Source organism: Hemibagrus wyckioides, linkage group LG02, assembly GCF_019097595.1.
Source record: "Hemibagrus wyckioides isolate EC202008001 linkage group LG02, SWU_Hwy_1.0, whole genome shotgun sequence".
Lineage (NCBI taxonomy): Eukaryota > Metazoa > Chordata > Actinopteri > Siluriformes > Bagridae > Hemibagrus > Hemibagrus wyckioides.
Genome location: NC_080711.1, coordinates 19637112 through 19655242, shown reverse-complemented (window position 1 = coordinate 19655242; position 18131 = coordinate 19637112). Strand labels below are relative to the sequence as shown.

At 40.4% G+C, this 18131-nt stretch overlaps 1 protein-coding gene across 5 annotated transcripts in view; it reads right to left on the bottom strand.

Moving 5' to 3' along the window:
- Positions 1-8775: 8775 nt before the first annotated feature.
- Positions 8776-18131, bottom strand: part of ankrd50 (ankyrin repeat domain 50) — a 31415-nt gene continuing 22059 nt past the window's right edge. For all 5 annotated transcript variants that reach the window (XM_058411676.1, XM_058411659.1, XM_058411667.1 and 2 more), the window contains exons 4-5: positions 11631-15184; positions 8776-11396 (exon numbers count right to left, since the gene is read on the bottom strand). In XM_058411676.1, the coding sequence (XP_058267659.1) occupies positions 11634-15184 (3551 nt within the window). In that variant the 3' untranslated portion in view covers positions 8776-11396; positions 11631-11633. The remainder of the gene's footprint in view (positions 11397-11630; positions 15185-18131) is intronic.

The window sequence follows — 18131 nt, the reverse complement described above, 5'->3', positions numbered from 1 at the left end:
GAGGAGGTCAAGTCATAAGCCACACCCACTTTCTTGAGACTGACAGGACCAGCACGGAAGCCACACCTCTGTACTGGGACATATGGGACAAGCACAGAGGACTTGCCTGCTTTAATGGGACTAACAGGTCACACATAAAAGGCATGCCTTCTTTAGTGGGACTGACATGATTACAGAGGCACCTGTATACACCTCCTTTTAATGAGGCTCGCAGGACAAAGGGCTGCCATGCCTTATTAGTATGACTGACAGGACATGCACAGAGGTTATGCCTGCTTTAGTGGCCCTGAAAAGACAGGCCACACCTTCCTTTGTGAGAAACACAGTCACCACACATGGTATATACAATTGTTGATGAATGTTGCTAAGGGAATGTAGTGGAGTAATTGGTCAGAAAGCCGAGAGAACATAGTTGCTAGGGAACTGAGAAAGTTGGGCATAAGCTAGCTAAGCTATCTTTTTTATTTATGTGTATGCCTGGGGAATAGTGATAAAAAAATTATATACAACACAAATCAGTTTGGCAGCTTTCCAGCTCCCTCATCAATTTCAACTCTGCTCCTCTCCTTTCATGACCACATTAACACAGCTCTTCAGCTCTTTCCTGTGCCAGGAGAAACTCCCCCATACTAAGTGACCCAGTGTGTGGAGTTTTACTTGAAGATCCAGGATATACAAAATGTTTACTGGGTGTTTTAATTACTTTCCTCAAACCCCTTGGGCTCAAAAAGGCGAACCCTGCGGAGGTCTAAGCTACATTTATGGCCACAATTAATAAGGCTTCAAACCATTTATGCAAGTTACAGCTATATTTGTTTACAAAATTATGAACTTATGATCCTCAGATATTTAAATGTCTTATTTAAAGTGCTCCATTTACCCATCAGTTTTAGGGTTAGGGTCGATTCAATTCAAGATTCAAGATTCAAGATTCAAGAAGCTTTATTGTCATTTCAACCACATATAGCTGATGCAGTACATAGTGAAATGAAACAACGTTTCTCCAGGACCTGGTGCTACAGAAACATACAACAACAAGTTCAGCACAAAACAACACCACAGAGCTAGGACAGAAGTGTGTCTTAGCCACGTAAAGTGCACAGTGTGCAGCTAGGTGCAAACAGAGCATAGACAAGACAGTGCAAAAGACAATAAATACAATAAAGACAACGCAAAAAGAACACAGGACACTTAGCGCCGAAAAGAAAGAAAAGAACATGTGTAATGGAATGTACGTGAAATAAAATAGATAAAGTGAGATGATGTAAAAATAAAAAAAGTATTGCGCAAAAATATTGCGTTCAATAAAGTTTGTGTAGTCTGAAGGATATAACTATTGTGACTTGTTTAGTTGGGATCTCTTTAGGATCTCAATTCTAGGGATTACCTGATAAAGTGCCTTGGCCATGCTTTTCTATAAGTAGTACATACTAATTCTTTTGAAGAGGATACAAGAAAAGAAGTAGAAGAAGATGCACTGGTGCAATTTACCACATCTAATATTTTCTGGCAAGACTTACATAATTCATGTACATAATGTAAATGATGGGACCAACAACTGGATCACAGTTTCCCCTGTTAGAACGTCCAAACACACTCAGTTGTATTACGAATAAAAATTGTGTTAAAGATTAAAGAGTGAAGCCCCATCTTAAACACTTTGACCAGGTCAAAAGCATTCTTCCATGTATGTGGCCCCACCTAATCACAGGACACATTACACCATTTTACTGTTTGAGACTCACCTAGTCCTAAACTAGCACCTAGCTAACTAAATCCCGGTCAAACTTTTCCCAAAATTACAGGGTAGGAAAGGTGGGGACAGACCATCACATTTATTCTAGGTGTTTGGCTATTGTAGTCAATTCTGAGCTGCAACAGAGGATAGGTGTTCACATCCTTGTGTATACCTATGTCTAACCTTTTCCAACCAACATCTTTGATGGATCAAGGTCTGTGTGCAGCCAAGGTCTATTATATACTCCCTTGAATACTACTCCATATTTCACTTCCAAGTTGGACGAGGGTCCCAGAACCTGGGGATTTGGCAAATATGCTTGGAAGTGGGCTCTCTGCAGCTCCAACAGACCAGCTTGGGCACCAGTTTGTGCCCAGTTCTTATAGTCACTTCCCATACTGGCACTTGTTGAGTGACGCCTTGGCCGTTCATCAGGGTTGCCAGTCCAGGATGTACCATGAACTGCAGCAGATTTTTGAGATGCAACTAGGAAGTAGGGGGGTTGAAAATGGCACAGGATACTTCAAGGTCCACAAACATGATCATGGGTCCATGTGGTCTTTGGCCAGCCAGATGGCTTCAGTAAGATGCTGGGCTGGTGGTGCTGGACCCAGTCCGAGACAGTTGCCAAAGGTCAGCTGGTGAACTGAGCCGCTGTGGTGAACATGAATGGCAGTTCTGCTTCTCTAGGCCCATTAAGCAGAACTGCCAGTGGTTCTCTCGGGACAGCCTGACCTACTCAAACATGACTCTTCTAATTGCTGAATAATCCAACTGACCCTCTCTAATCAAAAGAGAATGGATACAGATCCACCACTTACCTTTGGCAAGCTAAATACTGCTGTGGTACACCTTAACATATCCAGGTATGGCATGGTATCATCAGCTCATTGGTGGTGTAGTAAGAGACAAAAGAATGGGGCTTTTAGAACCGCTTGAGCCACAGCATACTCATCTGGGATTCTAGCTGATCCTTACGAGCATTACAGCATAGGAGCACACATTAACTTATAAGCTTGGCAGTCTTCCAACATGCTAATCAATGTTCCGGGAAGAAGAGAGAAAGAAAGCATCACAGTAATACCACAAGAAAACAGGGCTCGAGTGTGCCATGCCAATCTTTACACCTGTAGCTTATCCAAAATCACCACCCTCGTACTCAACCATGTCCTCACCTGCTACACAATGAATCTATATCAGGTGTTGGTTGTTAGGACAGAGTGAAATATTCTGTTATATGGTGTCAGTATTTTATGTGACACATTCATCCATTGGCAAGTGTTTCTCAGCTTCGTAGTTCTTCACAGACATGTTCAGACACACACCCCACCAATGACACATCACACAGCTTTGAACCTATATACAATACGCACAAAACCACAAGGACACAGTGTGTTTGTGTTACCATTGTGTGGGGGAGTGGATTTGCAGCGTAGCACATGGGAGACTGTCTTTAGTCATTGTTTCTTTCCTTTAATCGTGACTTGATAGATAATAATTACACACACACACACCATGGGAAAATCTAAAAGAGCAGTTATGAGGAAATTCAGAAGTACACAAAGTTTATTTTTAGTATTGCACTGGAGTTATAAGGCTCATCCAAAGGAGATTTATTTTTTGGATGTACGCCAAACAACTGTAAAAAAGAAAAAAGAAAAAAAAGACCGGTTTGACTGCTACATAATAATCATAAGTGCCTCTATTTATTTATTTATTTATTTAATTATTTATTTAATTTTATTTCTTACCACCCAATAAAAAGCAAACAAAAGTCCTGCCTTCTTCCACAGCCATTATCTACAGCAAGGGCAGCAAGGGGGTAAATTGTTATGCTATCTAGATCTTATCAAATGCTATGGCTAAAATCACTGTCTAATCATTGACATTACTGAAGTAGCGGATGCATTTGGAGGCAGATGACTTTTCTATATTTGGTCGAAGCTCCGGTACAAAACGCAAAAAAAGCAAACGTCGAATAACGAACCTCGTCCGAGCGACACTTTTTGTCTAAAATGGAAACTGTTCCTTTAAATAAACACAACCACAGCACACTGGAAAGCATTAGATTACCAATAGATAGCACATGTACTTATTGCCTCAGATTGCCGTTGCCCAGGATGACCCTATTTTGTCAAGAGACACAACAACCCTACCACAAATAACCCCCTACCAATCCCCCATCCCATCCCCCAGTAAAAAGATCTGTGCTGGGTTCTGTGTGGTTTTAGTACAGGAGTGTGAGGCATCGACCTATTGTACTGCATATTAATGTGAATGGGGGAAGACCTGTTCTGTGTGTGTGTGCTCTGATTGAGCTGAATAGGTTGTCAACATGAGGGTTGCATGGGGTTAGAGGTCACTTACACACATGGTTTAGGACTGAAATTAATGTGCACACACACACATTGAGAGAGAGAGAGAGAGAGAGCACTTAGTATTGATGGATAGATTGATGGATATATAATCACAGGAATTGTTTGAATGAGGCGTAGATGGAAACCGAATATGGTCATTTACAGCTCCGCCTTTTCTTTCACTCGTGACATCACTCTTGGGTTGACACAGTAACTGGAAGAACAGAGGTTTGTCCTTAGCTGAACTTCAACACACACACACACACACACACACACGGTACACACTTGCACAAACAGGGTAATGCCAAGGCATTCCTAAAAGTCCCTTGATAACACTGTCTTTCTCTCTCTCTCACACACACACACAAACATAAACACACACACACACACACATGCACACACACACACACACACATGCACAAAGACAACTGTGCAATGGTCTATGTAGAACATACACAGTTTCCATGGACACAAACAGGGAAACAGAGGAAGAGATGAATATGATCAGAACCAGCTGCTGGCTGTTTGATAGAAAACGTGTACATTTTAGTGTGTGTGTATATGTGTGAGAGAGAGAGAGAGAGAGAGAGAGAGAGAGAGAGAGAGAGAGAGAAAGTGTGGAGCCAAGTGCTGAAAGCTGCTTACTGTGCTCTTGGCTAGGCTTCCTCTGCAAACATATTAGTGTTTAAAAAGTAGAGCACACACACAAACTTCACTCATGTTGTGAAGTATTAATCTTTACACACACACACACACACACACACACACATGATTGACATGATTGTGTGTTAAGTGCCAAAGTTAAACAAAGCAGGTTTGTGTTTGTGGGTGTGTGTGTTACAAAAATGCTAAATCCAGTCGACACACACACATAATTCACATCGATCATGTCCTGTATATGTAAAGCCACACCCACAATCGAAGCCACTCTATACTCTATATTCCACAAAGCTCCTATAACTCTATCTGTCTGTCTCTTTCTATGTCTCTCTCCCTCTTTCTCTCTCTCTCTGCCACGTGCACTTCAGCGCAGAGGAATATAATTATGGCTGCTGCCACAAAATGGGAGAGTGAACAAGAGAGAGAGAGAGAGAGAGCGCAAGCAAAAGAGAGAAAGGGAAGGAGAGTTGTGTTGGATTCAGAAATAAAGTCAAAAGAGTTGATTATTTATTTCATTTGTAGTGTGTTTTTTTTCTTTCTTTCCATCCTCGAATATGTTTTTATTTTTGGCAAAATTTTGACCTATTAGCATACAAACGAACGATAGATAGATAGATAGATAGATAGATAGATAGATAGATAGATAGATAGATAGATAGATAGATAGATAGATAGATAGATAGATAGATAGATAGATAGATAGATAGATAGATAGATACTTTATTCATCCCAATGGGAAATTTACATCAACTTCAATGCAAACTTCAGTCGTATGAGCATTTACATAAATAAAAAAAAAAATAAAATAAAATAAAATAAATAAATAAAGGTCTTCAGAGTTTTTATTGTATTTCAAATTTAGTCAATTACGTTTCTAGCACAATTGAAATGAAATAAACTAGACGTTTAAGTAGGACAAAAGTAAGAGCACCTTATATCAAGAGGAATGAGTTAGCGTGTCTCTGTGGTAGCTGCAGTGGCTGAGCTACATTACTGGAAACTGGAAACACTGGGCTTGTAGTTATGCCTACATCACATGTGATTACGTAGTACATAGCTAGTGCAGGATGAGCTTTTGTGGTTAAAAAGTATACAATTGTTTTTATTTTTCTAAGAAAATGACCGATCATTTCGCTAGATAAAAGCCTTCTTCCTGGGCTGGGATCGTTTAAAGCAGCATTTTGGAAGTTCAAACTCCTGGGCACCATAGAAGTCCACTATATGGAGAAAAATCCTGAAATGTTTTCCTCAAAAAACATCATTTCTTTACGACTGAAGAAAGAAAGAACATCTTGGATGACAAGGGGGTGAGGAAATTATATGTAGATTTTTGCTCTGGAAGTGAACCTCTCCTTTAAAGAAAAACCAGTAAACAGTACAGGAAAGTGATTTGAGTTAATATGGTTCAACTGGAAGAAAAACAACACAGTAGGCTCATCTTTAGCTTAGCTTATCTAACAGTATCTTTTAACTGTATTTTATTTTTTATTAAACCTTCATTAAAGACTTGTGTTAAACCTTTCCGCTGAGATTTATGCAACATTTTCTAATAAAGATTATTATAATGCCATACTGTGTCTGGAGGCATATTGACACACACACACACACACACACACACTCACCCTCACACGTGTAAATCCACTTGGCCTCCCACTATAAACAACCTACAATTCATCATACAGATAAATCCTGAGTGAATCAATGGTTGCTAGGTGCACAGGTATGTGTGGGTTTGTCTGGTTTGGTTAAAAAAAAAAAAAACCCAGCAGAGATTAATCAGAGGGAGATATGGTCCACTTCAGGCATAGAGACAGGCATAAAGAAGGAGAGATGGAAGAAAAAGAAAGAATGAGGGTAGAGAGTCAGAGACAGACAGAATGCAAAGGATGTAGCAAGGAAAAAGGAGGGGGGGGGGTAAAGAAAAATAGGCGAAGAAACACTGAAAATGGAAAAGAGAGAGAGAGAGAGAAAGCCAGAAGAAAAATAAGGAGTGAGTGAGTCAGACAGAAGGAGTGAGAGAGAGAAAATTCCCCATGTGCAGTTACTGAAGATATCTGCAGATCCTTTTTTTTTTCAACATAAATGTGTGTGTGTGTGTTTGCAGAGGAATGAAGTTCAGAAGTTGAATACGCTGTCACTGTGCAGTGTGTTATCGCATCAGCATCACACTCTTGTTACACACTCTCTTGGTTTGTTTTTAACACACACACACACACACACACACACCTTTTATCTAACACACATCTCTTACGTCTCTCACCTTGCCCTAACAAGTCACACATGCGTTTGACTCCTTTTTATTTCACACACACACACACACACACACACACACACACACACACACACACAAAACCTTTTATGAATGTTGCCCTTTATAATCCCAGGGTAATCCATTCATAAGCATTGTTGCATGCATTACTTTTTTTTTATTATACCACAATGGTGGAGAAGTTAAAAACTTGAAAGGTGACTCTTGCATTCAGAGGGTTTATCTTTATGTGACTTGAGACAGAGAAGAAAATGGTCCCTGATTGCGATTGTTATGGGTTGACAAATCATGTACATACAGCTTTAGAAGTCCCGAGCAGAATTAGGGCTTGAAGAATATGACACTATTGTGAAGTTCGCTAAAACAGAAGGCAAATGAGCTCAGGGTGTTGTTGTGGTTTCAAAATCAAACATTAAAACCCCACTAAAGAACATACCAACAAGCTGTTTGGAAGCATTCCAAAGCAAGGATGAAGCCCTTCCTAAGACCAACTCACCAAATAGTGTCTATGCTTCTTGGGCTTGCATTTTTAATTTTTTTGACCATTGTGGATTGCAAGGATAAGCCAGGATAGGATGATAAGCAGTGTATCCTTGATGGTTTTGTGGTTGGTTGATCAGGGGTTCTTGTGAAGACAGATGGAATCAGTGGTACAGTGGAGCCTTGTCATCTGAATCCCATCCCTTATGAGTTTTTGCCATAAGAATTGAAATTTTTGCAAGAAATTTGTATCAGCATACAAAACATTTTCACACGAATGAACCGAACCAGTGGAAGGCCAAGCGAAGCCAACTGAAGCAAGTTTATGGATTTTTCAAATTTTTTTTCAGTCAGCAAAATCTGTTTGGAAAGAGTCAACCCACGATACCAACGTTGCATTCGGCATGCGTTCAAAAGCTAGGTGATTTTTTTGTTGACATATCGGTGACATGGGTGGTCTGTTCTAGTTTTAGCCCAAGCTTGGTGGCACGACTTCCTGTAAGGACCCTTGACATGGAATACTTGGCTTGGGTTAGTTCTTTGTAAGCAGCCGTACAGTTTACATACGCTTCATATTGCTAATATTGGCCATAATTTTGAGTGCTGGAACGAATTATCTGCATTTACGTTATTTCTTATGGGAAAATTTGTTTCGCAATACAAATTTTCATGTTTCTCAAGAACCAATTAAATTTGTATGCCAAGGTTCCACTGTATATTAGTGTATAGGGTGGTGGTAGCTCAAGTGGTTAAGGCTTAAGGGTTAAGGCTCTCAACCCCCCTACTCCAGGGTACTGTATCATGGCTGACCCTGCACTCTGACCCCAACCCTCCAAGGATGGGATATGTGAAGAAAGAATTTTACTGTGTAGTAATATATATGTGACAAATAAAGGCTAAACTTTATGGACCTAACCATCACACCCATATAAACATATTGAACATCCCAATCTAGATTATGTCAGCTACATGGAATCTTCTTGTTTGCATTGGTTTCCTCTGGGTTCCCTGGTTTCCTCCCACCTCACATAAACATTGATGGGTGGAATGTCTACACTGAAATGTTCTAACATGTCTTTATGGTATCCTATGATAGACTAGTGTCCTTAGGTCCAGTGATCCTGGGTTAGGGTTTGGATCTAACATGACCCCGAAGATGTAAGAATTAATCTTCCAGAACGAAATATCACTTTGTGCATGTGTTACTGTATAACGGATTCATTTACTTCAAAAGGGGCCAATAATTCTGTCTCTCAAAGACAACAACCAGCTTCAGCAGTAAAGCAAATATGTTTATTAAGCACTTTAATATACGTCAGAAAAAATCGCCTTAATATAATACAAGAAAAAAAAAAGTGAAGTTTAAATGTACATGGTCAAGCTATTTACAATCCAATCTCACACTTCTTTCATCAGACCCCGAGGTTGAGATATTACACAGAATAGACAGACAGACATGCAGGGTGGAGGAACAGAAAAAGATAATGAAGCAACACTGCAGGTCAACAGATGGCTTAACGTTTCTGAATACTGTCGAGAATTTCTTTTTCAAAAGACACTCTCTCACTGGCTCTCTCTCTCTCTTTACCTTCGTTTGAAAGGCTCTTGTTCTGACATCCTGAGCTTTCAAATGTATTTTATTATTATTGTTATTTTCTGTTATTACCTTTCTTTTATTCTTCAGCTCTCACTGCCAGCAGCGTAAAACGAAGCGCTACATACACTCGTACAAATTCACTCGATTTCTAGTTACTGTTTCAACTTTGGCATAACGAGAACACATTTCACATGATGCCCTGAAACCCAAACTATGGATTACTTTGATATGTTCATAGGCAAGAAAATTTCTAGCCTCTTTACCAGGTTTGTTTTTTTCTTCAGTTTAATATTTTGACAAAGAGAACATTTCATCAGACTTAGCATAACGATACAGAATTGTCACATTGACGGTCGAAGCCTAGACTGAAAAATAAATTTGTTAATTTATATTTTAAATACCATATTTTTCGTACTATAAGACACGTTTATTTGAGAAAATAAAATCTCTATGTTGCGTCCTTTCAAAAGTCTAAGAAGAAGGAACAATGTGATGAACGATGTGGTAAAAAACCCGAAATTAGCATCTGGTGTACAGTGTTTATTTCTTTAGGTTTGCATTGTAACTATAAGGCTAATGTAGCTAAAAAAGCAATGATGATTTTCTCATCCTTAAACCTCAATCGCTTCTTCACACAGATTTTAGCGATAGTTTAGGTCGTAGTATGACAATAAATTTGTTTAAATTATTAACATTAATATTCTTGTTTAAGTCTTGAGCATGTCGCAGGTTGTTTCAGACACATTTATAGGTAAATTTTAATGTAGATGTCATTCAGTGGTGGACAAAACGGTAGCCTATGGACAAGTAGGTTCAACAACCAGAGAACCTACACTTTGGAGATTTTCTTTGACCGATACGATATGTCCACCCTTGACAAACCAGTCAAATTGGCATCAATGCAAAAACAAAACAAAAACAATTGGTAATTTGTGCTTGCCATGATGACGTGTTTAAATAAATTCACTTCATTTATTGGTAGGATTTTGTATAACATATGTTATTTAGTTGTACAGATCTGGACACAATACATTCTCAAAAAGAAGGTGTCTTATAGTCTGGAAAATTGTCTTGAGGCGAAAAATTGAACCTACGGTCAATTACAGATAACCTATTTTTATTTATTTATTTATTTTTTTAACCATATATAGCACCAAATTCTATTTGTGTTTAAATATGACTGTAAATAATTCAACATAATAATAAATGGTTAAAAAAACAAGCAAAACAAAAGAAAAAAAGGTCCCACAGGGACTAAATAAAAATACAAGGCGGGGTCACATAAACCCCGCCCCCTCAGGGCATCGGTAATACTACAATAAACATGGTTTAAAAAAAAAAGCGAAACTAAGACAATGTAGGTGAGAAAGACGACAAATTACCGTAAATAAAACCTGCACACAGCACCATGAAATAGTATGACAACTAAAAGTTTTTTTCAAAAATAAATATATTTAACTACACAGAATGGGAGTAAGTTGTATCTGCCATTACTATTAAATGCATACCGACTGACTTATTGACAAGATTGACAAGATTTACGGAGGGAATTTTGATAAACGTTTTTTTTCGCTCCAGAGGCGATTATTGATATTCTTATTATTGTCCTTGGTCAGCTGATACATTTGAGTTGTTTTATACAGGTAGAACAAAAGCACTGGACAAATTTTAATGTAAAAGTGAACAACCAAAAAAAAAACCCAACTAAATAATAAAAACAATAAAAAAAAACAAGCACCATAAAAATAAAGGGAAAAAAAAAGAAAACCAAGCTTAAGTGATTAGATTTTTTTTCTCATTGCAGAAAAAATAAAAAGTGCATAAATGGCTTATTAAATAGCAATACATTAAATTAAAATGATGATGTGCATGAATATGAGTAGGCTGTAACATCGGTAGGCACATAGATATTCAGTTCATATTATTTACCATATGCTGCAATCAGGATACTTCCCTTAGGATTCCACAGTTTTTTAAAAATTTTTTCCTTTTCTTCCTCCTTTTTATTCGAGCTGAGGTGTTTCACTGAGGGCTGAGTAGCAATGATTTCTGGGAGCATGTTTGTACATTGCAGGAGCTAAGTGCCGATCTGGGAGATCAGTTCCTTTTTCGATCATTTCACGTTGTATTTGACTTTATTAAGACATATAAAATCTGATTCTAGATCAAGCACTTTCGTTCTGAGAATTTTTTCGTACATACAACCCCTGATATATATATTTCCCGATGAAAACAGCTGCTTTGGCACATTCTCCATAACATCTGGATCTGGATGAGGGTTTCAGTTTAAGATGCCTGAAACAAAATCGTTTCAGTTAGTATTCAGGTGGAAAAATGTTTTCTTGGAACAAAAAAAAAAAAAGCATAATTTTACTACAGTATCTTCAATGGCTGCATAGTTGACTATAAACCAATTAACCCGTGGATTGACAATGGCTCAGCTCTATATAGTTTCCAAGCAACAACAACAAACAATGTGTTTAAAATTTTTTAAACAAAATGGAGATTAGGTCAAGTACTTCCACTTACCAGTTATAATGGTGTCTCTTTCTTGTAGTTGAACCCAGGGTCTGATCCTTCAATCTGCAGTTTCAGAGCTTGTTTAAGGCTTAATTCAGACTCCCCTAATGGGTAGTTGTCAAGAACTTCCTGATGTCTCCTGTTGTGCACAGTTCTGGGTACTGAGACTCTCCCTAAATAGACTTGATTTCCCTGTAGATGATAGTTAGGGTTGGTCATAATCCCATTTCTCTTCTTTTCAGCACAACTCTGCTGTTGGATATAATATGGCTCCTGCGATTGGCCAGAGTCCAGAGTGTTGGAGCCGCCTAGCACAATCTTGCAATGAGGATCCTTGACTGCAAAGTTGGACACTGGCTTGTTGAGAGCAACTCTTTTATCAAATTGAGTCATCTCATATTCCAAAACCTGACCATGTGGAAGGGAACCACTGTTTTTAGATTTCTTTTTGTCTCCAGATCCTTCCTTTCTTGTGCAATAGTTTGTCCCATTCCCACTCTTTCCTCCTTTAGAGGATTTCAGGCCTGGTTTGACTTGACTCCAGTCAAATTCACTGGTAGGAGAACCAGGCTGTGGACCAATGGACTTTGTGGTCGAAGTAGGGGAAACTATAGACTGTCTGCTGCGACTTCGAGGCAGAGAGTGCTGCTGTATTTGCTCTGTGAAGCTAAGTCCATGGAAACTATCTATGGGCACTGTCTGAGCTGTTGAGGTGGATGAAGTGGTCCTCAGTGATGAATTCTTTGAGCTTTTCAGGGAATTATTGGAGAGGGAGGATTTCTGTCTGTCCACTGTGGAGTCTGGAGATTCAGAGGGGGAGCTGAAAGCATGAACTGGTCCATTAGATAAACCTCGACCTGATGGTTGAACATCTCCAGCTCCTGTACTGCCTGAACTACTGGATTTGATGGTAAGTGATTGCATCTTTCCTGTAACTGACAGCGGGGTCTTCTGCTCCATAGTATGTATAGGTGAGGGATTGCAACCATTCAGACTAGTGGCACCATATTTCTCTAGAAGCTTGATGATCATTGAGTGGCCTCCTTTTGCTGCCACCCTCATTGCTGTACGACCAAACTGGTCTGCATGGTTTGGATCTGCACCATGCTCAAGAAGAATCCGTACTACATCAATGTGACCTTCTTGAGCAGCAATGCCAAGTGCGGTGGCTCCCTGATTGCAAGTGTGATCAACATGAGTGCCATTGTCAATCAAAAACTGCACAACTTTTGTGTGACCTTGCCACGCGGCAGACTGAAGAGCAGATCGTTTTTCATTGTCGCAAGAATTCACATCTGCATGGTAGCTAATCAGCAACCTCACCATTTCCACATGGCCTTGCCAACAGGAAACATGAAGGGCTGTCCTGCCCTCAGTATCACTTGCCTCAACATTTGCTCCATTCTCTAAAAAATACTCTGCCATGCCTAGCTGATTCTCAAGCGCCAGTATGTACAAGGTCGGGCGGCCATCAGCATCTTTGTAGTCTATGTCAGCTCCATGACTTAGCAAAAGCTCAACAATATCTCTGTGTCCTTCCATGGCTGCAACCCTGAGGGAGTTTCTTCCATCATACCCTCTCTGATCACTGCAGGACTTATTCTCAAGAAGGATGTGCACACAGTCATAATGTCCCTCCTGAGCAGCAAGGATCAAGGGTATACGTCCATCATTGTCCACCTCTGAGCATCGAGCACCTTGTTCAATGAGAGCATCACACACCTGCCTATGTCCCTCAAATGCTGCCATGTGTAAAGGTGTCCAACCAGCATCATCTCTGTGATTTTCATCAAGGCCTCTGTCCAGCAGAGTTCTGACTACCTCCACGTTCCCTTGAGCAGATGCAATGCTGAGCACAGTCCTTCCTTCACTATCAATACTGTCTACGGCTGCACCCCAAAAGAGCAACGTATTGACAACAGAAGCATGTCCCATTGATGCTGCAGCAAGCAAAGGAGTTCTTCCGTTATTGTCTGTATGGTCAACATCCGCTCCTCCTTCTAAAAGCAAATCCACTACATCCACATGCCCTTCATAGGCAGCAACCAGAAGAGGAGTCATGCAGTCTTTATCACAGTGGTCCACTTCAGCACCACGGTCAATCAGAAGACTGACCACCGAGGCGTGGCCTTTGCTAGCAGGGACACAGAGGGCTGCAACAGACAAAGCTGTCCGTCCATCGACATCTTCATGGTTTACCTCAGCACCATGGTCCAGCAGGTGCTCGACAATCTCTCTGTGTCCCATGTACGCTGCCGCAATGAGTGCAGTCCTTCCTTCATTATCAGCCTTGTTGACTTCTGCCCCATGCTGTAAAAGGTTAAGGACAATATCCTCATGACCTCCCCATGCTGCAGCTCTCAGGGCAGTTCTGCTGTCTGCATCTGCACAGTCAACCTTAGCACCTGCATAGAGGAGTGCCGATACCACTTCAGAGTGACCACCCCAAGCTGCCGACCTTAAAGCTGTCCACCCATCATGATCTGTATGGTTGATATTGGCATCACAGCCGATCAGACAGTTAACTACCTTGGTGTGTCCTTGTCTGGCAGCAAGTGTGAGTGGTGTCTGTCCGTGGTTGTCTTCAAGCTCCATATTGGCACCTCTGGAAATGAGGAGATTCACCACATCCAGATTGCCGCTGTACGCCGCATTAGCCAGTAGAGTACGTCCGCTGGAGTCACTTTGGTTTACTGAGGCACCGTTATCGAGCAAAGTGCGGATAGAATCCTCTCGCTCCAGTGCTTGCTGAACAATGCATGAAGCATGATCATCCTCACTGCTGATGTGAGCTCCAGCTTTGACCAGAAGCTGCAAGACCTCCTGCTCTTTGGGAATGGATGTAGAAAGGGAGTCTTTTGCAGGTGTGCCATTCCACACCATCCACAGAGCCAGGTTAAAAGGTTCAATCTGCAGGTTGGAGTTGATCAAGTGAAAAGCAAACTCCTGCACCTCCAGAGGTTTAAGCTGTTTGGCTCTACACGTATAGCTCATAGCCATCATGCGGTGACCCTCAGCAGCGTTGCAAAGGTATTTCTGAGTGCAGTGCTTAACATCAAGTAGCCACTCAGCAAAACTGTAGTGAAAAAGAATCTTGGTACCTCCGAGCCCATCCACAAGCAATTTGGAGAGAATGTCCATCTTTTTCTGAAACTCCTCCATGGTCAGGGTCATGTTTTTAGTCCAGACGGCATGGTACAGCTCCTTCACTGTCAAAGGCCTGCATGTGGCCAGAATGACGTTCAGGATGGGTTGTACTTTGGCAAATTGTTTTCGGACAAAAAGTCTTTGACAGAGCCACAGGTAGAGTCCATTTAGTGTTCCCGGAATGTCGCGGATCTCACGGAGCATGATGAAGTTATCGACCACGCCATCCAGTACACGCTCTAGGTACAAGAAACAGCCGCTGCTTTTAATATGGAGCTGGTTCAGCATTTCTGCGGTCTCCTTGGTCAGGTGTTGCCTTAGTGCCTCTTCCTGGTCTAGCCTGTGCAGGATGTATTGCTGAACATCCTTAACAATGTAAGCTTTGCGCAGGTCATCCAGACTGATTTTGCGGAAACCTGTAAAAGAAGAGAAAGAAAGAAATGTAATCTTTTGATTGTAGGGATAAGTATCCTTGAGCACAGTTTATCAAAAAACTGATGCAGTGTCTTGCACAAGCTCTACAGGAGACAAGCTTGTAAAAACTACTGGAATGATCGCTGGAATAAAACATAGTAATCATCTTTGGAAACACCCTAAGAAGTTCATTCATTCAACATTACTGACCTATATTTTATACTCAAACATCACATTGTAACTTTGAACACACCCAATGACCCCTCTGACCAGCTGGATTATAACATTTCCCAGATGTATACCCGGAACTCAGAAGTCAAATTAAGGCATGTTTAAACACAAACATACAAATATATACAAACAGTACAACACTGATAAAAGCAGACCTTCCAGGGCAGCCAACATGGTCATGCACAATGTACAAAACACGGTTCCAGTTCACCCCTAAAGGATGAAAGGTCTATTTATATAGCGGGGATAAATGGAATTTTTTTCTTCTCAAATAAAATAAACAGCCAAAGAGCTGTAGAAGTTCCTGTAACCAAACCATGAAACACAAAGGAGTCTGAACTGTTCCTAGTTTTACTATGCATACTAAAGATGCATTTAGGAATGAAAACCTATCACTATAAACCTTGCAGTTTATTAATCTCCATTTGCAGGAACAGAATCACCACACTAAAGCATCTTGTTCTTGATAAGTGCAAATTCCATACTTTTATCTCTGGCCAGGCGAAAGGAGAGAACACTTTCCCCGTGGTAGCACATCTCAGCACGTCTGGAAGCCTGAGGGCAATTGAGGCATATACGCATGGATTTTATTTACTGTTCCCATGGACCTACACTAGCTCAGGCTTGGGGAAAAAAAAGCAGTGCATGCAAACTCCTACAAAGCTGCTAGCATATTTCTCAGCCTTTATCCAGATTGTGCTGCTGGGAAAGCAATGAAAGGAATTCTTTGTTTTTAATTAATTGCGTGTGTGTGATAAAGTATCAGAATTGTTATATTCTCTGCCAAGAAGGCAGATCTTAAGCTGAGCATTTTAGCCTTAGATCTGGTTAATTGAGACCTTTAAATGTGATCAAGTACCTTGACTTAAAAATGTCAACAATATTAAAGCACATAAATACAAATACAGTTTGCAAACACAGATGCTGCTTGTGAAATTGTTTGAAAATGAATATATATTGCCATGTGAGTTTTGCGTACCACTTTTAATAACTGCCTTGGCAGGGCAAAGGCTTATGACTTACTAGTTAAAAAGTACAGAAAATATGTTAATACTACAATCAATCTATGTAAGAAACTATCCATGTATCTATCAGAAAGGATTTTGAACATTCTCAGTAGGAAGGACCGTGTTTACTGTCTTGCTAGCAGTTGTTTTTGCCATTAGTCAGGTATTTTCCATGACACGTCCCATCGGACTGCATCCATTTCCAGTCTCATTGACCTAGACCTCCACCTCAACCCGAACATACACACTGGCCATTCGTGGGAGAGAGGGTCTGTGTGTTTGTCTGTCTCCGGAAAGAGGAAGAGGCCTTCTAGGGGTAAGAAAAGGAGGTGATGCTTGATGGCTGGCCCATACTCTCCACGTTGGCCAGTGTACTTGTTTGTAACAATTTCCTTGTCTGTTTGAAGATGCTGTCTGAATGTTTAGTTTGGAAGTCCTCCATGAGCTACAGGGTTCATAGAGTTTAAGGGAGGATTGCAAAGAGACAATACAGTACATATGACCATGTATAATTTGCACCGATCTTATGAGACAACAAAGTTTCGAGTTTCAATCCTGAGATACTTCTAAGGCAGAGAGACGCAGTGTGTTATGTTCTTAGCGGGATACCATAAACCAAAGATGCTGACCTACAATTTCCACTTGAGTCATCCACCGCGCCATGCTAATTCACGGATTTACAGGAGGCGTCTGAATTGCACTTAAAGCAGTCTGATGCTCGTCACATCCATGCTGAACATGTCCAGCCTTTTTCCACTCTATGCTGTCAAAACACTTAAAACCGCTGAGGAATTTAATGACATTAGACAGAATAAGTCCAAATTGTAGAATCTTTCTTGTTATTCATCTGCTAGCAGCTTTCACAATGTGCAATTTGAGATGATTTTTTCCCCCTTGAACAGAGATCTGCAAGATATTTTTGAAAGCGCTGGTGTGTTAAAGAGGCACAGAATGAAGCTTCAAAATGAACTCTTTCATCATCAGAGTGTAAATTTCAAATAGTTTTTTTTTTTATTTCTGTTATCTAGCTACCGTGATGGGTGAAGCCACAAACAGCAGACTGGTCTGGGTTAATCGTTTAACACACTGCAGCCAGCTAATTTATTTTTAAATCACCAAGAGCACAGAGTTTGAGAAACCTTCAGCCACATGACCTCTACTATCATGCAGATTGGAGTCATGTGGCAAAAACAGAGCATCATTTGCAAGCAGAACACAGCAAGTGAGCAACAACTGCTCAGTGTTATGTGTCTTTTTTTTTTCCAGGTTTTCGGTGCTTGCCATCCCATAGTCCTTTGTGCATTCTTTTCGGGAATCTCCACTGAATGTTAACAGGCCTGAAACACAGCATGGTGAATTTGTGTTCAGTGTGCATGAGACCTATTTCGAATCTCTGCATTTTGTTAACACACGCTTTCTGAGGATGAATTAAGCATGTTAGTGTGTTTTAAATGGTGTGTATTGTGAGCATTAGCGTGTCTTCTAGTGTGTTCCCACTTCTCAACACACTGAAACACCCTTTGGGTGCTTCAAATGGGTGTGTACAAGCCAAAGAAAAAAAGTGTACTGCAGGACTGGTAAACTAACCTCAAACCCACACACAATTGTGTTAATGACTAAGGAGTGGAATTAGGTGTGTTAGTGAAGGAAATACACTACTATACACTAACACCGATCAGGCATAACATTATGACCACCTGCCTAATATTCT